At 36.1% G+C, this 21,139-nt stretch overlaps 1 protein-coding gene and 1 pseudogene across 1 annotated transcript in view; one reads left to right on the top strand and one right to left on the bottom strand.

Annotated features, from left to right (window-relative positions):
• The window catches only part of ALG13 (ALG13 UDP-N-acetylglucosaminyltransferase subunit), a 64,996-nt gene extending 54,186 nt beyond the window's left edge, over positions 1-10,810 (bottom strand). Inside the window, 5 exon segments of the mRNA XM_039874773.1 lie at positions 6,109-6,214; positions 8,368-8,506; positions 9,640-9,802; positions 10,021-10,152; positions 10,682-10,810. Of these exon segments, the coding sequence (XP_039730707.1) occupies positions 6,109-6,214; positions 8,368-8,506; positions 9,640-9,802; positions 10,021-10,152; positions 10,682-10,789 (648 nt within the window). The 5' untranslated portion in view covers positions 10,790-10,810.
• A 118-nt stretch (positions 10,811-10,928) lies between these two features.
• Positions 10,929-19,942, top strand: LOC120612309 (60S ribosomal protein L28-like; annotated as a pseudogene).
• The last annotated feature ends 1,197 nt before the right edge of the window (positions 19,943-21,139 follow it).

Genomic DNA, 21,139 nt, shown 5'->3' with positions numbered 1-21,139 from the left:
TCCCACACGCTGGCAGCATGTACCTGGGGCCTGGCCCGGGGCTCCACCTGGGGCGTGAACCCAGGACCTTCTGCATGTAAAGCAGACAAGCTATCTACTACGCTATGGAGCCATCCTCTTTAAAAGATATTTTTAACAGCACCCTGGAACTACCTGTCACTTCTTTTCATGGTGGTCATTTAAACACAATTAGCAAAGCAGGATTCATGAAGGAAGAGAACATAACAGCTCTAAAACAAAATTTGGTCACATGGCTCTATTCAACATCCTCCTCAAGTTTTAGGAAAGAGAAAACAGAAAATAATTTCCCAGAGCAGTGGTCCTCGTTCAAATACGCAAAACTGAAGTAACATTACCAAGAGCCACTAGCTTTTATTTCCTTCTTTTCCCTTCTTTCACCTGATAATGTATTCTAATATACATTAGGGAAAAAAAGAAAAATAGTATTTTACTTTAAAATATATCATATTGGCACAGAAATACTGAGGGTTGTTTTCAGATACCTGCAATATCTAATCAGTCTACAGACAGGAGCTTTAGGAGAGAATGAAGACCAGAACATTATTTCCTTTGTTCTGATGCACTAAAAATACTACCCATTCACTCAGCCCTCTAAATAAACTTTAATTCTCTAACTATAACCACAACTAGAGACTGAATATGAAATTAAATATGAAAATCAATGAAGACTTTGCTTTCTGTATCATTAAGGTCTATATACTTTGATTCTAGAGAAATATCTCTAAGCCTATTCCTACTTCTTAAAACAAAAACCCTAACCAAGTGAAAATTTATTATTTCAATGACGTTTTATTCTCAAACATGTCACACAGGTGGTTTTGTCTTAGAAATCACCTACAAGGAAAGTTAGTTTTACTAATTCACAAATGGGAAAACAGAACCAGAATACTCAGGTTGAGGATTTAGGAATGTTTTTCACTCCTAAATTCAAGGAATGTATTAACCACCCACTTCATATTGGTAGTCAACAACCAACCAATATATTCTGTACAAAAGGGGAAATGACCAGTAAAACAGATGTAATATATGGCCCCTCACAGACATCATCCCAACAGTAACTATCAATTCAGCAAATACTTTAGAAGCACACTTGACAGTAAATGAGCAAATTACAATATGTATTGCTCTACCAAAGAACCTAATGTAGTATACCATAAAGTAATCACTACTAATGAAATTTCATTTTAGTCCCTTTTATCAACTAGAAACAGTGCTACACAAGATATTATGGGTTATAGATACTGAGTTAATACTACAATATTAAGGTTAGTTTCAAATGTGTTATGTTTTAAACTTGAGCAAAGTTTATCATTTGTTATATTATAAAAACTGGGAATTACTAAACTTAAATTTAATCAGCGGGTTTAATAAGGATTCTAGAAGTTATCAGAATATTAATGAACCATGACATAGGAATGAAGTTACTGAAGTTGGCCTCAGCCTAGGGATTAACCTGGGGGCCTCAAGGTACCTGTAAACTCCCTGAAATTCACTACAAAATGTATTTATGTGTGAGTAGATAGGGAAGCAAGATTTAAATATTTTGAAGGGCTCCATGACTCAAAGAACCTTAGAAAGCAGGGTGGTAGCCATCAAAATAAAATCATGATAGAGTATCAATCAATATAAATTGTACCAAGGATGTAGTAAACATTCAAAAAGACAATAAAGATCTAATAGAAGTGTAATACCAAAATAGATGAGATACCATGGTATAAAATCACCTCAAAATATTTTTTCAAGAATATCAAAGTCAAGAAGCATGTGCTACATTCCTGTTTGAAGAAGCTAGAATGATTTGCCGACCTTTTGTCTGGCCACCTACAAAAATTATAATTTAAAGAACTATACAATATAAAGATAGTGCTAGAATATTCGTGTAAGGAATTAACCATTTAAAAGGGAATTAAATTGTGTCACTTGGTGGTTATCCTAAACCTTTCTCCATGTAATCTTCTACTAGAAAACACTACATTTCTGTAAAAGCTTCATCTTACAGTTTTCACTATGACGTGAGGATTACATCTTTCTACCCAACAAGACACATACTAGATACTCTGAAGTCAAAGAAGGTATGCAAGATGAGTGTTTCTGAGAATATCTAATCCTAATCAAGATAATGAGAAGAGTACTAAGTTACAGAAGTACATTTATCATTTATGAAAAGCCTACTGTGTATCAGGCAGAGAAATCAAGAATGAATAAGACAAAGTTCCTATTCAACTATTAAGAGTTCCTCTAGAGCAGGAATCAAGTCGAGTCCTCTGATACCAAAAGTAGACTTTTATTATGCATTTATGTTAAAAGACTAAATGAACAAATAAATGGGCCTAACATATTCAGGAAGTAAAGCTGAGAGTACCTAATGACCAATCACATATAAAGGATTGGAGATATATTAAAGCCTGGAGGACTAAATGGTGACTCCATTACTAGAGATAAGTTTCTAATATGAAAAGGACAAATATGATTTTAGTTTGGGGTACATTGAGTTTAAGGTACATAGAGAACAGACAGGCAGACATGACCAGTAAGCAACTGTAAATACCATTTGAGAGCTCAAATCAGAGTTGGGGGTCATAGAGGAAGTCAACAGTAGAAGCACTGGGAGTGATGAAAAATACGAATAAATAATAAAGAGATGATGACCAAAAATGGAACCTAAAACAATTAAAGAGAAAATAAGAGCCAGTAAATAACTCACAACCAGGTAAACCAACTGGGGGTTTCTCCACATTAATTTTATGAGTAGAAATCCATATATAGAGTTATATAAAATATGTTATATACCTATGGCTAGCATACGATCTAAATTTCTTGGAATAGTCCTGGTTTCAAATATTCTGTCCTCCTGTCCCCACAAAATTATGGAAATATATTGGAATTCTGTGTTCTAATTACAACTCCCTGACCACCTTTTGGACGCTTAAGTAGCATACACTCCTTTTTCACATTATGCTGAGCTCAGTTTCATTTGCAAAATGGGACAATAACAGTATTTTATAGGGTGATTGTAAAGATGAAATGAGTTTGCACTTGTAAAATGTTTTGAATAGTACCTGATATATACTAAGCATGCAACAGGTATTAACTATTGTTATTTTTCCCCATTCCCCCATAAAATATTGTACAGCAGAAAATCAACTGTACAAAATTATAATTGTACAGCAGAAAATCAATTACCAGAAAATTATAAGGACCACCCATTCCAAATCTTTCCCAAAAGTCAATTTCAAATAATCTTCCCATACATTGCATTTCTCAGACTGTATGCAGATTTTTGGTCATCTCTGAAAATGTTTTTTACAAATCAGAGGAATTAAGTGCTTATACCATATATAAAGGGCCAAGAAAAATATCTGTATTACTGCTAGTCATTCCTAATTTTCAGTCTTGAAAAACTGCTTCCTCAAACTATCAAGTGGTACACATTTTTATATTGCCCTGTATCTACATGATTTGCCTTTAAAAGCTTACAAAGTAGTGCTCTAAGTTATCTAAAATCAGAAACTTGACAGTACTTTCAGATGACTGCTTTTAAATGTTCCAGAACCCTACATCAAGTTCATCAGTTGTACTCTTACCTACCACCAAATCCTTCCAGCTCTTTTCTCCCAAATTTTAAGCACACAATAATCTAAAAATCGTACTTCCCAAGGTCATCCTATCTCACATCATTTTTTCATCTACTACAGCTTCAACTTTCTATTACTTGTCAATCTTTGATCCTATCCACCATGTGAATTTCTCAAAATACTAAAAACTTTCTTTTGCTTCCTTATCCCTGGAAATCTAAATACCTCTGACAGAAAAATGCTAAATTAACTGCATTCCACTTACACACTGATTTCAAGAAACTGAAGCCTGGTCATGAAACCAATTTTACTTTATTGAGCACATATTTCTAACAGAATTCTGATTATGTTTTCGTAAAAACCAGTAGGATGTAAACTTGGCAATTAATTTATCTTAGCCTCTTTCCTCATCTGTAAAATGGTAGTTTCACCAGATATTTTAAAAATTCTCTTCCAACTCCAAAACTCTACAATTCGGTCTTAAAGTCTTCATTCAATCTAGTATCAATTCTACCCATGGCATTTTGCTAGATTCCCAAAACTCAGAAACCACAGATTTCTAAGTCATAACAGCAACAAGAAAAACCAATTAAATGTAGAATTTCTACTAAAATAAACTGGAAATGAACTTTCCTTCAAAGATATTAAACTAAAGTAAATAATAGGCAAACCAGTATAAAGAAACAAAAAGCTTACAACATATATTATAGTATGGTAGAAAAGAGCACAGGACTGGGAGTCAAGAAGCTGCTTCTAGTGGCAGCTCTGCCAAAGGCTGTTACTTCAGACAAGTCCTAACCTCCGGCCTTCTTCCTTTCTTCATCAGGGAAATGATGGGATTAAACCAGATGATCTTAGGGATTCTGCCAAATCAAAATGATTCTAAGATATCCTTTGATTTTTAAACCCCACATTTCACAAGTGTAGTCAAGAGATGTCACTATACACAACTGACACCATTGGCTTAAGCTCTGCTAAATAAAATATTGGAGAAATATCGGTTTTGTGTTTTTGTGGGAAAGAAGCAAGTAGACGATCTGTGGTTCCATATTGCATTTTAGTTGTCTGAAGTTTGAGTAGATCCTTTCATTTTTTTTTGATTCTCTATGCTTAGTCCTTCCTTCATGATATAAAATAACTAAAGACTGAGTGATCAATATAAATTTTAAGCAATTTTTTCTCAAATTAGAGAAACACCATTTATAAGAGCCTAGAAAAGTCAAATTCTCTTCATGGATTTGCACAGGATTTTTCCTACATTAGCATAACATTAACGTACAATTATGATTATGGTGCTGCGAATTTTCAACTGTGTAGATGTAGGTTACTCACTTTTTAGATTATTCTCAGCAAAATTTTAATCCAAGTTGGCTTCCTCCTGCTACCCAGAGTACTTCTCAGCCACCACCTCCTACCATTAGTATGAATTTACTTTAATATTAACCTAAAACACAATCAGGAAAATAAATCTACAGAAACATTATATAATGTATCCCAAGTAAAATGTTTAGAATATTCAACATTTTAGAATAGTATAATGAATAGGTCTTTATAGTGAATGCTCTATTTTTATAGATGAACTACTGAACTTTATACCAGAAAACTATGAATACTTATAATCTGTTTAATAGGTCTTGATACTACTCATAATTTCAAAACATATCTTGAATTATGTGAAGTTTAAAACCACGTAATTAGCCAATTATACACATTGGATCACTTATTCATTTGTAAAACTAATTTTGTAAGTACATAAATTATAAAGTCCTCTATGTTACAGTAAATGTTTCAATATCACTGAGAGGATTCTTAGAAAATAGCAGTAAGTCCTATTGGCTTAAGTCCTTTTGGTTTACTCTTCTCAAATCAGTAAAGCTTTGACATTAGGCACGATTATTTTATCACTGTCTATATTTTAGAGGAAAAAAGCGAACACACCCCCTCCTCTCTTCAGGATAAAAGTAGCTTCTCCAAGTACAACAGATCAACTGACTTGACGGTTAATCTTTTTTAAGGTAATTATTGAGCTTTTTTATTTCACAAAACATAATCCATCATTTTTACTTTTTTAAAAAATGATTCCTTGGATCATGAAGCTAAAGATGCTAACTCAAAAAATTTTTACAAGTTTGTTACTATTTCATTTTTTTATTCTAAGAAACATCAAACTAACTACATTTGAGATTCTTGTCAAAGTTTCGAACTTAATTTTTTTTCATAAATCCAATTCCATTTGAGATTCTAGGACACAACCTGTGAATGCTCACTACATATTTTACTATAATATAAAGATTAGGGGAAAATCTAAAAAATCTACTAAATTGGAATTAAGATTTGGACCCAAATGCTAACATTCACACCATAAAATTTCTAACATTCTATAGCTGTAGGAAGTTTATTAATTTATATTATTCTACAAATATATTTTATATACTTAATTTGATTTAACCACATTCCATAGGTTGGATTTGGGGGGTATTTTTAAAGTGTTGAGAGTTTAGTGTTATTTTTGTAATCCAACAACTTTATCCAAAAATGCAGAAAATTTTTCTGGCTGGCCAGGAGGAAAACATTTCAGTGTTGATAAGTCCATTGACTGTAACAGCCCAGGAAGCGTGCTAAAACAAAAGAAGAAAAATATTAGGTAACATGGGATAAAATTCCATAATTCATCTGCTGCCCACTTGATGACTGAGCCTAACTTCCAAGAATACTGTGATGCTTCTCAAACTGTACATAAAAATTTTAATGTATTTTATTATAGGTATACGTACTAAGATTAAAGCAATACAAAGAGCACTACAAGTCAATATCAATTCAACAAATATTTTAACTCTTATGTCGACTGAAATATTTCAGAAATGTTATTTCATGAAAGATGTGGTCACATGACTTTAGAACACTTCTCAGGACTGGGCAGATATAAATGAAAGCAAAATTAATTTATGAAAACAGAATAAACGAAACCAAAAGTTAACAGCTGCCAGACATGAACAATAAGCTGGGGAGACTACCAGACCATGCATGAAGATTGTAAAATAGCTTTGCCACTAATTTACTATCATAAATCCAATGTAAATTAAGCAATGTACAATCGCCATGCATGTTGGAAATAAGGTTCCAAACCACAACACAGAACTATTACGTCAGGAATTTAATTAAGCCAGCCACTTAAATTAGAACAGACATACAACCACCAGCCTAGAATTAGGGCAGATAAATGACATATCTAAGATAAAAATGCAACCAATATTGACTCTTATGGCATTCATGTGTGTGACTTTCTTGAAATTAACATAAGAAAAAAAAAAGACTTGTACAGCTCCCTTTTCGGCCTGAATAGTCAGGATGTGCTAAGGAAATCAATGTTTTCCGTTCTTAAATGTACTGACATAAAATCAAAGCTGATTTAACATTTAAAATGAAAATAACCAACAAAAAAGTGTCTGGAAAAATTGAGTTACATACAACAAGATTACAGTTTATTCCTCTTTAAAAAATGTTAACCCCTAACAATCTCAACTACCCAAGGACAGATGTGCCCATTATCTGAAGCCCACATAATTTTGATTATCTAGATTCTTCTCAACTCCATATTACAAAGCCACCCTGACATTCCCTCTCCTCCATCATTATAGGGATTAAGACATCAACAATTTCTCCTGAAACAATGATCTGCCTCCTCTAAATGAGAACGGGAATCTTTGTTTTGTTCACTGATGTATGCTAAGTGCCTGGAATAATACCTGACACACAGTAGGTTCTCAATAAATATTTAATGAAAGAACAAGTATTTACTCGTGCCTAAGAGAAACGCAATAAAGTTAAAAGTTTACTATGTTCTAGCCCGTTTCTTTGAAGCCTTATTTTCAAATTAATTTCAATTTATTATAACATAAAAATATGTATTTTGCAATACTTTTATGGGGTCTTTAATTTTTAAAACATCAAATTAAGATAGCTTTTAAAGTCAAACAATTGGGAATTACTGACCTGACCCTTTGGCAAGCTTCTAGTGTCTGAAGAATTAACAGAAAACAAACCAGCAATTTTCTTCATCCTTCTATTGTGATGTCGATCAGTTCCTGTTGAATTCTAGTGTACTTATAGAAAATAATACCCCTTACCATAAAATAATTTCTCTGCTTAAAATACTCCAATGACTTCTCACTACACATAGAATAAAACCAGAACTTTTATATGGGCTATCCCAACCCAGCCTCAGCTTATACTATATTCTTCCTATCTCACTACACTCCTGTCACACTAACCTTCCTGTTCTTCGAACACACCAAATTCCAAGCTCATTCCTAACTTCGAACCTTTTCAATTGCTGTTCCTTCTGCCTGTAGGAACATGACCGGCTCTTCCTTGTCAATCAGGTCTCAGCTCAAATGTCATATACCCAGTCATGCTTCCCTAACAATTCTATCTAATTAAGTCTTCTGAAGCTATCAGAGGTGCAAAACAGTTAAATAAACATTCCTGAATGAAAATCTAAATAATGAATCAAATTATATTCATGGAAACAGATGAGCGATGTACACTCCAATATTCACATGCAATGATACAGCCATAGATACAAAAGAAATACAACACAGAGCTCACAAAGTGGAACACAAATGAGAGGGTTCTGCAGGCGAGAAAATCAAAGTATGTTTGTAAGTGGGAGAAGGTAAGAGGTCGAAGAGACAAGACAGGTTAAGTAAGTGAGTAAGATCAGATGCGGAGAAATTAAGGCAAGAGGTCAAATAATCAGTCTCTAGTATACCTGCAGGTACAGTAGAAGAGATGCCCGTCTTTGTATAGCTGCTTTGCCAATTCCAGCTGATGATTGTTCATCAATTTTTCGTTTACAACCACTACAAGTGGTTTTCTTTTTTCCAGAGTCTCCAAACAGCTTCCTGCACCTACAAAAATAAATCAAATTTGTTAATAGTTTTTTAAAGTTATGGTGCTCCAAACTTTGCACTAGAACTCTAAAGATGAAAGTCGTAGTTGGCGGAACTACAAAGCAGGACTTTTAATTATACATTCAACCAAAAGTATAGTTATCGGTTTCTCTGTAATGTTATAAACTTAACTTGAAAAATAATTTTTTAACACTGCCAACAATACGACCTATAATTCAGTGCTTTGCCATTTGTCCTATAGTAGTATGCCCTGGGCATGGGTCTCGAATATAACGTACTGTACATGTCTTTTCAAACACAGTAGAAAAAGCAAGTCTTTAATAGTGACAGGCACCAATAAAGAAAACTTTGACCACTCCTTATGAATCTGCCTGTGAGGTACCATCCCTAAAATATTCAGAGGTAAATCTCCACAAATGTGCATGTATACAATATTTGGGTCAATTCAACTTTGCAATCTGAAATCATTTGATAACTTTATATGGGAGCAAGGAGATTAATAAGTGAGTAGACAAATCCTTTTTGGATAATGATAGAGTAATAAAAAAAAAAAGACAGAGCTGAACACCAGACTTATCTTTCTATCATTTACTGACTGGACAAATTACCTAACCTGTCTCAGTTTCTTCATCTGTAAAATGGAGATTCTAATTGTACTTTAGTTCATATGATTGTTTAGGATTCAAACAGTTTTATACTCAAAGCACATTCGACAGTACCAAAAGCTGTTAGCTATTATGCTATACATTCCTAATCAAGAATGTTAAGTAATGTCTATCTCTAATGACTTCTCTTTCCAAACTAGGCTTTTTAAGAACCAGGAAACTTACTTCCTCACTTATTCAACAATCAAAATTGCAATGCTTCCCAAAAGCAGTTCTGACGGTACTGGCAGTTTAACTAAATCAGGACGGTTCTTTGACGAGCAAGCAATGATGTACAATATATGCTTGTTCTAGAATATTTTTGACTGCATTCATTTCACCTTCACGGTTAACAGAAACGTAAAACATCTTTCAGAGCCGATTTCTCTATGACTCTAGTGATTTTATTCTACCTCAAGAAAAGGTTCGAGTTTCTGTTCTTATTGTCTATCAAAAACCAAACTCTAAGATTCTAAGGCACTTTACCTGCGTGACTAATAACAAGATCTGCTTTATCAAGGTCTTCTTTCAATGAATCCTTGTACCTGTAAACTTCCAGAGTAAATGACTCAGTACTGAATGGTTCAGGTACCACCTTTCCTCTACCTATTTGTAGGACGAGTCGGTTGTAACCAAGGCACTTGATGATCTGAAACAGGAAAAAAAAAAGCGGGCCTTTTAAATAGGTTTCCGTAAAAACAGCAATAAACAAATCCTAAAGTCAGTGTTCAGATCCGAACACTGGCTGCCAAACAGCTTAAATGTAGCCGATTTTCAGGTAGTTTTCCAAAATGACCCCCTCTTCCACGTCCCGGGCCCCGACAAAGTACCTCACTAGCCCAAATGGATCTGAGCGACCCAGCTCACCGAACTGTGAAAGAAATCTGGGATTGGGCAAAGATTCTGAAACAGGCGCCGAAAACTCGGGGAAGACCAACTAACAGCTTCGTTCGGCCTCCCGGATCCGGCTGTGGAAACCACCAACCCTCGGGAGGGTGCCTGAGGAGAAGACGAAGAGCGGGAAGGGTACGGCGAGGGCAGCGCGCCTACCGGGACCAGCCAGGCCCAGCCGGGTCGAGCCTGGCCGCGGCTGGCTGAAGGAGTGCGCCTAGGAGACTGGCGCCAACCGCGCGGGCCACAGCGAAAATGAGGAGCTGCGGCGAGGCAAGCCCGCGCCAGAGAGGCGGAGACACTGGGAGGAGCGAAACCTGAGAACGAGGAGACAGAGGCGCCGAATGGGGGGAGGGAAGGCGGGAAAGCCGGGGAAAGTACAGGAAGGAGCTGCCCAGGAAGTCTGCGGGGAAAAGAGGCGGGGGCCGCTGAGACGCGGGGGAGCCAGAGGCGGGGCCTAACCGGGCGTGGGGAGGAGCCAACAAAGGGGAAGCGGCCCCTGAAGTACAGCTGCCGGGGTTCTTTCCCACCGCGCGGGAGGTGCGAGGTTACCAAGGCTGGACGTAAAGATGCCGGCGGGCGAGTGGCGAGCTAAGCGCGGCGAGCCTGGCTTCGCCTGCCCGCCTCCCCCACTCACTTGCAGACTGTCGTGCGCCGACACACACGCAATGAGGTCGTCAAAGCTGGTGGTCCCCACAGTAACAAACACACACTTCATCGCGCGGGTTCCGAAATCCCGAATCATAGGGCCCGGATGTGACGTACCGAAGCCGAGGCGGCTGTCGCGGCGCTCGGCAGGAGGAGGTAGTCAGCGGGGTCTCCGGAGGCGAGGGTGGTGGTGGGGGGGGATCGGATTGTGTCGCAGGAAGTGGGGTGGGGCCAAGGACCATTGACGACCAAGCGCCTTTGGAATCCCTTTACGTGAAAGAGTTCACGGGACTCTCACAATGAGGAGGTGGGGAATCGACATATATTTTTCAAAAGTAGCGGTTAAAAAAATAATGAAACCTCACACGCTAGCCTAGCTTTGTGTCTGGATCATTGTTTGGGTACCACACGTCTACTTAATGACACAGGGATTCTTTATTTGCTACCGTGTTTTGCCAAGGCATATACAAATGAGCACGGTTTCGTTTCGAATCTGTTGAGGGCCTATGAAATAAAGTGCCTTTTTAAAATCAGTATGAGCTCTTCGAACTGTGGTTCTCAAGAAGCCAGAGCTCTGGGGTCTCTAGAAGCTGCTGCGAGACAATTATCTCCATTAGCAAACTGTAAAGTAGGGGCGTTAAGGCCTGAAACCTACATCTATAATGCATGGAACCCATCCATTGAACCATTTATAATGTAAAATTATGATAAATTTAAGTTATAATGAAATGTAAAATTAACATTAGCATAAGTGAATACCACTGATACCTTACACTTAAGCAGTCAAGAACAGGAGAAGTGATTTCTCAAAACTCCCCTTCTTTCTACTACCACTATTAAGATCATTGCTCGCTCTATCTAGCTCTAAAGTTTTGTGTTTCCTACTTAAAAAAAATCTCACTTTAGCTCATATTTATGCTTTGCCCTGTCTGGTTATATACAGAAGGGAAGCTGTGAGAATAAATTCTTTTAAAGAAGAAAAGATTTGGAGTTGAATTAGGCCTAGATCTTAGGCTGAGAAAACCTCTTTTTCCTTTAACTCTTGTAACCTTGGGTAACTTTTTCAGGAGTGATATGCTGCTATCCCTCTCTTATACCAAATTTCACAAATGATACAGTGAAACTACAGTTTCATAATAAATGTTGAAAGATCATGGTTAAATAATAAAACGTAAGTGTAGTCTTATTTTCTGCCCAGTAAGAGAAGTAAACTACATTGAAATATAAAGACAAAAATATTCCAAAATACTAAATTCAGAAAGACCTTTACCTTTTGTTGTGTCAGATTTTCTTCTATGTCTGGAAGATATTAAAGGAGCACTGTTACTGACTAGCTCATAGAATAAGCCCATGTATAGATTAAAAGCTCCCAGAAAATAAGAAAATCGAAATTTACTACTTTAAATGTGGTAGACTTTAATAAAATATCTTGCAGAAACTGATTCAGAAATGTTTTAAGAATTCGAGATTACATAATGTAAAATTTTGGCAATTCTTTTCTACATTTTGTCACTTAAGTATAATACAAGCACGAATTTTATTTACTTGGGTGTGTATTATACAGGCTTACTGATCAAATAAGTTAATATTCAAAAAATGTTTATGGTTATGAAAAATGTAAATTTGTTTTCAACAACATTAAACCAGTATTCTGACAAACTAGTTTAACAGCAACTGTGCTTGAAGTATGCCAGCTTGAAGATAATTTCCAAGATCTTTACGCTTATTTTCAAATGCTATGGAGAAGCTATATCTTGGAGATGTGTAATGAATGCATTCATTTTTGCCACTTTAGAAGGTTATAAAAACGATGTGTGGCTATATAAAGGTTTTGTCATGTGTAGTCTTAAGTTTTGCTAGTCCGTTAACATGCTTGTATATGCCAGACAGTTCTCAATCATCCACCTTGCACCTTTTGCTTTAAATTAGAAGTTAGCCACTTTGGTTAAAAGTTATAATTAATATGGGTGGTTCAGGCTCTTCAAGGAATAACAGTGACAGAGAATAACAACAGTTTAGTGCTTTTGTTTCTCAAGGAAAAAGAATAGTTTTTTTCCTAAAGCAGCTTTTTGGTTTCCAGACCCCTTTTTACTCTTAAAAATTATTGAGAACATCAAAGAGTTTCTGTTTATGTGGATGATAATGTGAGTTACAACTATTGATATTTACCATATCTGATTAAAAATGAGAAAATTTAAAAATATTTGATTCATTGGAAAGTAGCAATGATGAACACATTGCATGTTAACATAAATAACCTTTTTTTTTTTACCAAAAAAAACTAAATTTTCATGAAAATAGCATTGTTTTGATGCAGGACAGGGCAAATTCCCCCAAGTGGGGGGAGCTTTAGCTCTGCACTGAGAAAAGGGTTCTTTGCTGAGCATGAGAAAGATTTCAAGCACACGCCAAAGTTAGAGTCAAAAGGAAAGTTTATTACAGAAGGGAAAAAGCACAGACAAAAAGACAATAATATAGGGGGAAAAAAGCCTTCGGGGGAATCCAGTTTATACATCATTCTTTAGTTTCCGTGAATTACGTTTTAAAGACTTTGTTTACCCATTTTCTTTTGATGATATGGGCATATAGTGAGGAAGGATAAGACCAGCAAGAAAGGTAGGAATATGTAGCGTGAAAGGCCTGCTGGCAATTCCTATCCTCTAATCCATAGGTTCCCCACGGTTTTAGCCATAGGGAATGAATGATTTTATTTTGTGTAGGGCTCCACTTAAAGACTCTGTTTTCCTGTTTTCCCTTCACGGGGTGGGGAAATGGGTTGTTAGCTATCCCAGCAGAAATCTTCCTTTGTTCTGCAGGTTTCCTCCTGGGCTGGCTGCAGGGCTGATCAGCACTTTGCAGTCTCTGAATGCAGATTGATTTAACATTTTAGTTCTCTTGCCTCCACCCTACATCAGTTTCATATTTTTCCAAATCTCTTTTACTATGTGGCCTAACAGAAGCAAGCTGGATCCTTTTATCTGCTTTTGCATTTCATTCATTTCGTTATCATATATCAAGTACCCTCTAGAAAACTCCACTGTATACTCAAAAGAGGATGAGTCAAAATGACATAACATCATAGTATTATGAAAATCATTTTGACCTCACAGATCACCTAAAAGAATATGAGGGAGCATTAAAAAAAGTACTCAGAAAATGAATTTTATTTGCTTTGATTTGTAATACCTGAGTCTGAAAAGAAGCTATGTAGTTAGTGGTACCTACTGTGTTAGCATAGATTTAGAACACATCCGTCATTACAGAAAGTCCTTTTAGACGTGGTCTAGAGGACTAGTGTCCCTGCCCCGCCCCCTCCTTGTAATCCCATCTTATCAATCAATAAATAATTATACTTAGTATATTAAAATATTTACAGTATTCCCTCAGTTTAAATGGTCTTTCTTCCTTTAGTAATTAATGCCTCCACCTACAATATGAAGGGTTATTCTTTACCTTATGTGTAATATACCTAGCTAGCAGAGATTGTCTTACAAATGTCGACCAAAGAACTGTCCAAACCTGTAGAGAATTTTAATGAGTTTATCTGAGCCAAACTGACAATTTCCGAGAAGCAAAATCTCAACAGATTAAGAAAATGATCCAGAGAGTGGCAGTTTTGCAGTTTATTTAATACATTAAAATCAAAGGAGTAGGTGTAAGGGAAATTACATGAAATCCATTAGTGGTATATTAAAGGGATGGGAGAGAGCAAAGTAGAGGAAATCTCTGGGATTGGATAAAAAGTAAATCTGAGGGACACATACTTCTTTTATACTGGTGGGTACAAGAGAGTTAATAATTAACATTTACAGCACAGGGGGATGGTATGTGGGGAACAAGATAACCATGAGGGGCTCTGTGCTCTCCTGCTCCGGTGCTATGGGTTGTGCCCTGAGGGGTCCGGAAAAAAGGGATTACTCTGACATTCCAAGAGTATGTTATTTTAGATGCAAAAAGACAATAGATTCACTTAAAGTGGAGATTGACTTTTGTCAAGAAAGCTACAGGCTCAGGATGTGATTATCTGCCAGGACCTGCTTTTAGTTAGGAATTTTTATGTTCAGACTGTTCTATGTAGTTAATTTCAGTCTCCGAGTTTGTAGGGCCCGCCATGCAGGCCTCCCCTGAACTCGTCAGTTTTAATATGTGCCCCATTTTTCATCCACACAAGAATAATTTTCTATGATTTAAGTTGTCTTTATTATGTCCTTGGTTATTTAAGGGGAAAAAAATCATAGAACATAGGCTCTTCGCGTACAGTAGTATTACCTTCTGTGTGTCTTTTCAAATGCTTTATTTGTACTTTGATTAAATAGGTATGGAAGTATTGTTTCTCAGTCACTCAGGATCCTATCTAGTTAAGTGCGTAGATCTCCTCTGACAACTTAATCATGCCTTCCCAAAATCAGTTCCTAAATTTAGAACAAATAAAATTCTCAAATTGTAATTTATACCTAAAACTAAAACTTTAAGACATAAAACTACAATTTCTCAGAAAGCCTCTAGAATCACAAAGATTTGCTCTGTCACTTGATAAAAAGAGACATTGGATATAGTTAGGTTTGTTTAATGTGTTACTATTGTAAATTTGATTGTGAAGTTGTCAAATCAGTAGGGATACTCAGCCTTCCCTAAATTAAGTTTGTTTTGGTAAAATATTATTAATATAAACATTTCAAAAATTGTATGCTGCTTTGTGAGAAGTCCCTAGTGGTTTGTCAATACCCTTCCTGTTCATAATTCTGTTTTAGCTTCAGGAGTAACCTTCATCAAAACTCTTACGAAGTTATACAGGCATACCTCATTTTATTGCACTTCACAGGTGTTGCATTTTTTTACAAATGGAAGGTAAGACCCCCTACCAGCAAGAAGATTACAGCCATTAAATTTCTTAATGTTTTGGTTTTACTCTAAAGCTTACCTGAAGGTTCTACTATAACTACAGACCAGAGTTTGTATCTTCAACAAAGAATAACAATCTCGGAGCCTTATAGAAAAGGACTGTCCCAAGTACTTCACACGATTATCACTTCAGAGAATAGACTTTGGGGTTCAGGCATCTGAGTTGATATTACTTAGATAACTTTCAGACAGTACCACTGGACTGAGGCAAGATTTCCAAAGCTCTTTTTAAACTAATGAAAGGTACAGACCAATATAGAATCAGACAGCCAGGAAGGATGTGCTACACAATGCCTAGCCTTCCATAAGATACACAGTAGTCCTTCCTTTTTATTCCTTTCAAAATCTTTACAATTTTTTATGACATATGAGACCCAGGTTTACTGATGTGCATTTTTGAAGAAATATCATACATACTTGCCCAGAAAAATAAACATGGAACCATTGCTGAGAAGTTAAAGGAAATATGGAAAATAAAGTTATCCTTAAGAGTGTTTTCATACTGACTTTATATAACAAGATCTATTTTATTTTTAAATAATTCAGAAAGAAATTGTAATAAATGTATGCCATATTAATTTATTCATATTCTTTATATATATATATATATATTTTTTTTTTGATTCTGTTCTTGTTATTTCCTCTCCCTCATCAGTATGGTTAATTAATCTTTCAAGATTCAGCAGAGGTGTCATTTCCTGCAGGAAGCCTTTGTCCGACCCATGTAAGGTGTGCCCACTATGTGCAAATACTACTCGTTGCCTACCCCTGTTATACTTCTTGATGTTTAAATTACCTATATACTTTCTCTTCTTCTGGACTGTGAAATCCTAAAAGGTAGAGACCATGTCTAAATGATCTGTGAATTCTTAGCATTTAGAGCTATCCCTGGAACCTAGACAATACTCCATAAATGTTTCTTGAACTAAAAATAAGATATGATGCTAAGCCCTGTGGGGAATACAAAGATAAATAAAATATGATTCCATTTTTATCCCAAAACAGATTATTTGTTTTGTTCACAGGTTGATCAATGGTTTCTGGACTTTTAGAATTAAGAAACCATGAAACCCATTCTTTTTATTTTATGGACAGGAAACAGAGGTTCAAATAGACTGTGATTTTTCCCAAGATTACAATAGCAGAGCTAATAATAATGGGAGAGCTAAGGATTGAAACCAACCCTCCAGATGCCTGTCAAGTGCTCTCCTATACTGTGCTGACCTATTTTTTAATGGTGAGCCTATAGTAGGGACATCTGCATTATGATATAAAGCAATAACTGAGGGAGGAACAAACTTTCCTCTACCCTCAAGGTTCTTCTGGCTGGTCTAATAATCAAATAGAAATGAGACCGATTATCAAGAGAAAATAACCAAATTTAATGCATATGTATAGAAACCTCGCATGCATGAGAGTCAAAGACCCCACAGGCAGGACAGGTTCAGAGATAGAAAAGGGAATTGAGGTATGTTAGACATCCTGAACTAGGGATGAGGTAATGCACCATAGGGACTTCAAAGGGTCATTGCAGAGTGATAAGAACAGGTAATTAGTAAATAGAACTTTGCCCTGCTCTATAGATAGTAGGTAGAGGGAGGTGCTGAGGTTAATTCAAAGTAATTTGCCATATCACTGAGGCACATCTTGGGGTGGATTGTTCTGAACCCCTACAACAGCAATATAATTAAAGGATGATAAACCGGAATTGTTTCTTCTTGATCTTTTAAACACAGCACATTATAGAACCCTTTATCCTAACTATTATATTTAGATTTATTTCCTTAATTTTTCGTTATTCATCAAAAGTGTCTTTTATCAAAGCTGAGAAATTGCACCATTATAAAACATTTGTTTTTAATCCTTGCTTTGTGAATCCATTATATTTTTGAAAAGTTGCCAAAACTTTATTCTTCCTTTTCTCCTCCCTCTCCCAAATATTATTGATGGTAATTGTCTTTTAGGGACACAAAAATAATAATTTTTTTTTTAGCTACACTGGTCAAATCTTGTTATTAAAATTATACTATAATAGAGTCAATTTTTGTACACCCATAAAGAAAATGGTTTAATTTTAAAGAGTAACAAGAAATATGCCATCTCAACGTATGGCACTTGAACATAAGGATTATTTTGAGCAGAAGGCAATTGAGAAAAAGCAGAAAAAAGAAAAACTCTCTGCCGTCTTATTTGCCTAAAGGTATTTTAAAAAGTGTACCCCTTCCCTCTGTACCAAGAAGGACTGAGTTAACCACCAGAGACAACTCTAGACCCTTTTCAGCCTGGAGTCCCATCAGAGAAATCTACATAGCAAACTTTACTTAATTAGTCCTTTCAGTTCATTAGTTCTCGCATATATTTACCTTCTAACAATTTGTCAATTCTCTAAAAATTTATTTTTCTTTTGTTAAGATGCTATATAAACTCAGGTTCTAATCACTCTTTCAGTTACTCAACGTTAAGTACTCTCATGTGTGTGCATGATGCACATGTTAATAAACTTCTGTTTTGTTTTTCTCTTGTTAATCTGGCTTTTTTCAGCTTAATTTGCAAGGCCCTAGCTGGAGAACCTAGAATGGTAGAGGGACAAAAATACTTTTTCCTCTTCTACAGTTTATTAATTGATGTTTTTATTTCAAAGGTGTTTTAAAAAATCAGACTATGCTGCTTAGTTTCTTCAAAATCCTTAGTGAGTAAAATAAAGGACTTTGTTTACCCAAGAGTGTTGTGAGAGTCTAGAACAAGTCACATCAAGATGTGCCTCTGTGGTTTGCAGTTTGTTTTAAGCTAAAGGCAACTTTAGCTTCAGGCTCAAGAGAAACTTCTGTCCCTCCCCCTTTGACTACCTAGAAGAATTTGAATTGGAGGCTTTGCCTATATGAGTTTATCAGGGATGATTTCTTTTGACCTTATCTATAAGTCAGGGCAAACTTCTATTTACTAAAGATCTGCTCTTATGCTGCAATGACCCTTTGAATTCCCCAAGGCACCTTACCTCATTCCTAGCTCAGGATGTCTTATATATACATACCCATGTTCTCTTTCTATCTCTGAACCTCCCATACATGTGGGGTCTGAGTCTCTCATGTATGTGGGGTTCCTATACATACGTATGTATTAAATTTAGTTATTTTATCTTGCTACATCTTGAGGGTCGAGGAAAATTTGATCTTCCCACACAATGTGCAAGAGAGGTGATATAATCACCATTCAAAAAGATAAGGAAAAAAATATGAAAGAAAAGATGAAGCGGAAACAATGAGTTCAAATAAATCAGATCAAAGTTGTAGGCTTAGTTTAAAAACTGTACAATTATAAAATTGGGGTTTTAATGGACTGCAATGAATGAGAGTTGGCAGTACCACTTCCTGAGTTACCACAGGCAGGGGAAAAACACTCCTCATGTGTCAAGTACCGTGGTAGACAAATTACATGTTTGACCTTTTTTCATCAGGCTTAAATTGTAAGATTTTTACAAATCCTACCTGTACATGAAATTCCTGCTTATAAATACTTCACTACAAATCATATTAAAGCTATAATATTACTGAAATAATTAAAATGAACCTTCGTGATTTTTGTTTCACATTCCTTCCCAGATCACAAAGACAAAGATCAAAAACCATGAAATGCTTTAATTAAATCTAATTGCATATTGAACATGTCAACTAAATGAAGCATTTAATTCTATTATTAGTGACTATATGACTAAGTTATACATCTCATTACCAAATATTTTGGGAAGAAGAGACTATACTGAGTAAAATATTGCTTAGAATCCATTTTATAATAGAGGGCTAGTGCATAGATGAGATAAAAGGTATTAAAACTTGGATGTTTTTAAAGAACTCAAGTTTTGGAAAAGGTCTGAATTGTATTACCTTGTTTTTATTTAATCCTCTTTATCTGATTTTTGCTAACATATAGCAAAAGCTATAGACTATAACATGCCACTGGTTATAAATGTCAGAGACATGGATAATCATTTAAAAACAACTCATTCAGCCTGTTCGCATCTCCCGCTGCCACACCAAGAGGAGCTGTCGCCATGTCCGCACATCTGCAATGGTTGGACGGAACTGCTCCAGCTTCCTGATCAAGAGGAACAAGCAGACCTATAGCACGGAACCCAATAACCTGACGGCTTGCAACACCTTCCACTACACTGGGCTGATTCACCGCAAGATGGTGGGTGTGGAGCCGAGCCGATGGCAAAGGCATGGTGCTCGTCATGAAGCGGAAAGCCAGCCAGCAAAAGCCTGCCACCTCTCATGTGCAGACTGCCAGCAACAAGAACACCCCGGCCCCCCTCAGCAGCATGGGGAACATGATCCGCAAGAACAAATAACACCTGGATTCCTGCCAGTCTCCTACCTGCAGAGCTAACGCTTATCCCAAGGCGCAGCCAGAAGCCCAGCGACAGTGATGAGGAAGTTGCGGGCCCTCGCCTCCCCCCACCCAAAGTCTCCTGAACTGCCCCTCCCCAAAGCAATAAAGGTGTCAGTTGACCTTCCTAAAAAAAAAAAAATCATTCAAAAATATTTATTGAGTACTTACTGTGTGCAAGTCCCTCTGCTGTACACAGGTGCACTAGATGGCTTAGAAAACACACGAACACATATGCCAATATGTTTTTACAAATTACGGTAAAGTACAACATAACAGCAATGCAGAGAGAATAACAGGAGGGGTGGGGTTATGTGAAGTCCTACTTTAAATTCAACGGTCAGAGAAAGCTTGTTTGCAAAAGTAACAATTATGCTGAGGCTTGAAAAATAAGGAGCCAACCAGGAGAAGACTGAGGAGATAGCTTTCCAAAAAAAGCAAATGGATTTGTGGGCAGGTCATCAGGGCAGGTGCTTTGCTTGTTTGAACATAGAAATGAAAAAAGACAGTGTATGTAAAACATGATAAGCAAAGAAACTGGTGGCATGCACTGAGATTAGACAGTTCAACAAGCCTACAGATCACGGTAAGGACTTTTATTTGTATTCCTCGAGAATTAAGTGGTGAATGTGCCAACATACATAAGAGGATTTTTACCTGTCTTAAAAATTGCTATTTCTAGATTAGAACGTGCACACAACACATCTCAGAAGAATTAAACTGAGCACAAAAATTTATTCATAGAAATAACTCGTTTTTAAACTAAACTTTTAATTTTATTAGATTAATACCATGTACATAGATTTAAAAAATAAAATAGTACGGTAAAAAACAGGACTTTCCTAGCCCATCCCTTTCCATTCTTGATTCTCCCTCCTGAAGCGAAATAACTATAAACAATTTTAGCTGTTCTCTGTTTCTATGTAATGTGCTTATGTTGCTATTTCTTGATTTTTCAGCTTTTTAGAAATCTATTGACTTTCTATTATGAAAAGTGGTAGTTTGGCTCTTTTAATGCACCCATAAACACACACTTGCCCTCCTCTCAAAAATTTTGGTAAAAATCAATATTTAGTGGTTACATTTCTATGACTTTGTGAATATTATTCAGTTTAACCTTGTATCGAATAGGTTATTACATCACCTTTCCTATAAAAAT

This window comes from Pteropus medius, unplaced genomic scaffold (genome assembly GCF_902729225.1).
Source record: "Pteropus medius unplaced genomic scaffold, Ma_sr-lr_union100, whole genome shotgun sequence".
NCBI lineage: Eukaryota > Metazoa > Chordata > Mammalia > Chiroptera > Pteropodidae > Pteropus > Pteropus medius.
The sequence above is the reverse complement of the archived record's forward strand: the minus strand, read 5'-3'. Positions and strand labels throughout refer to the sequence as shown.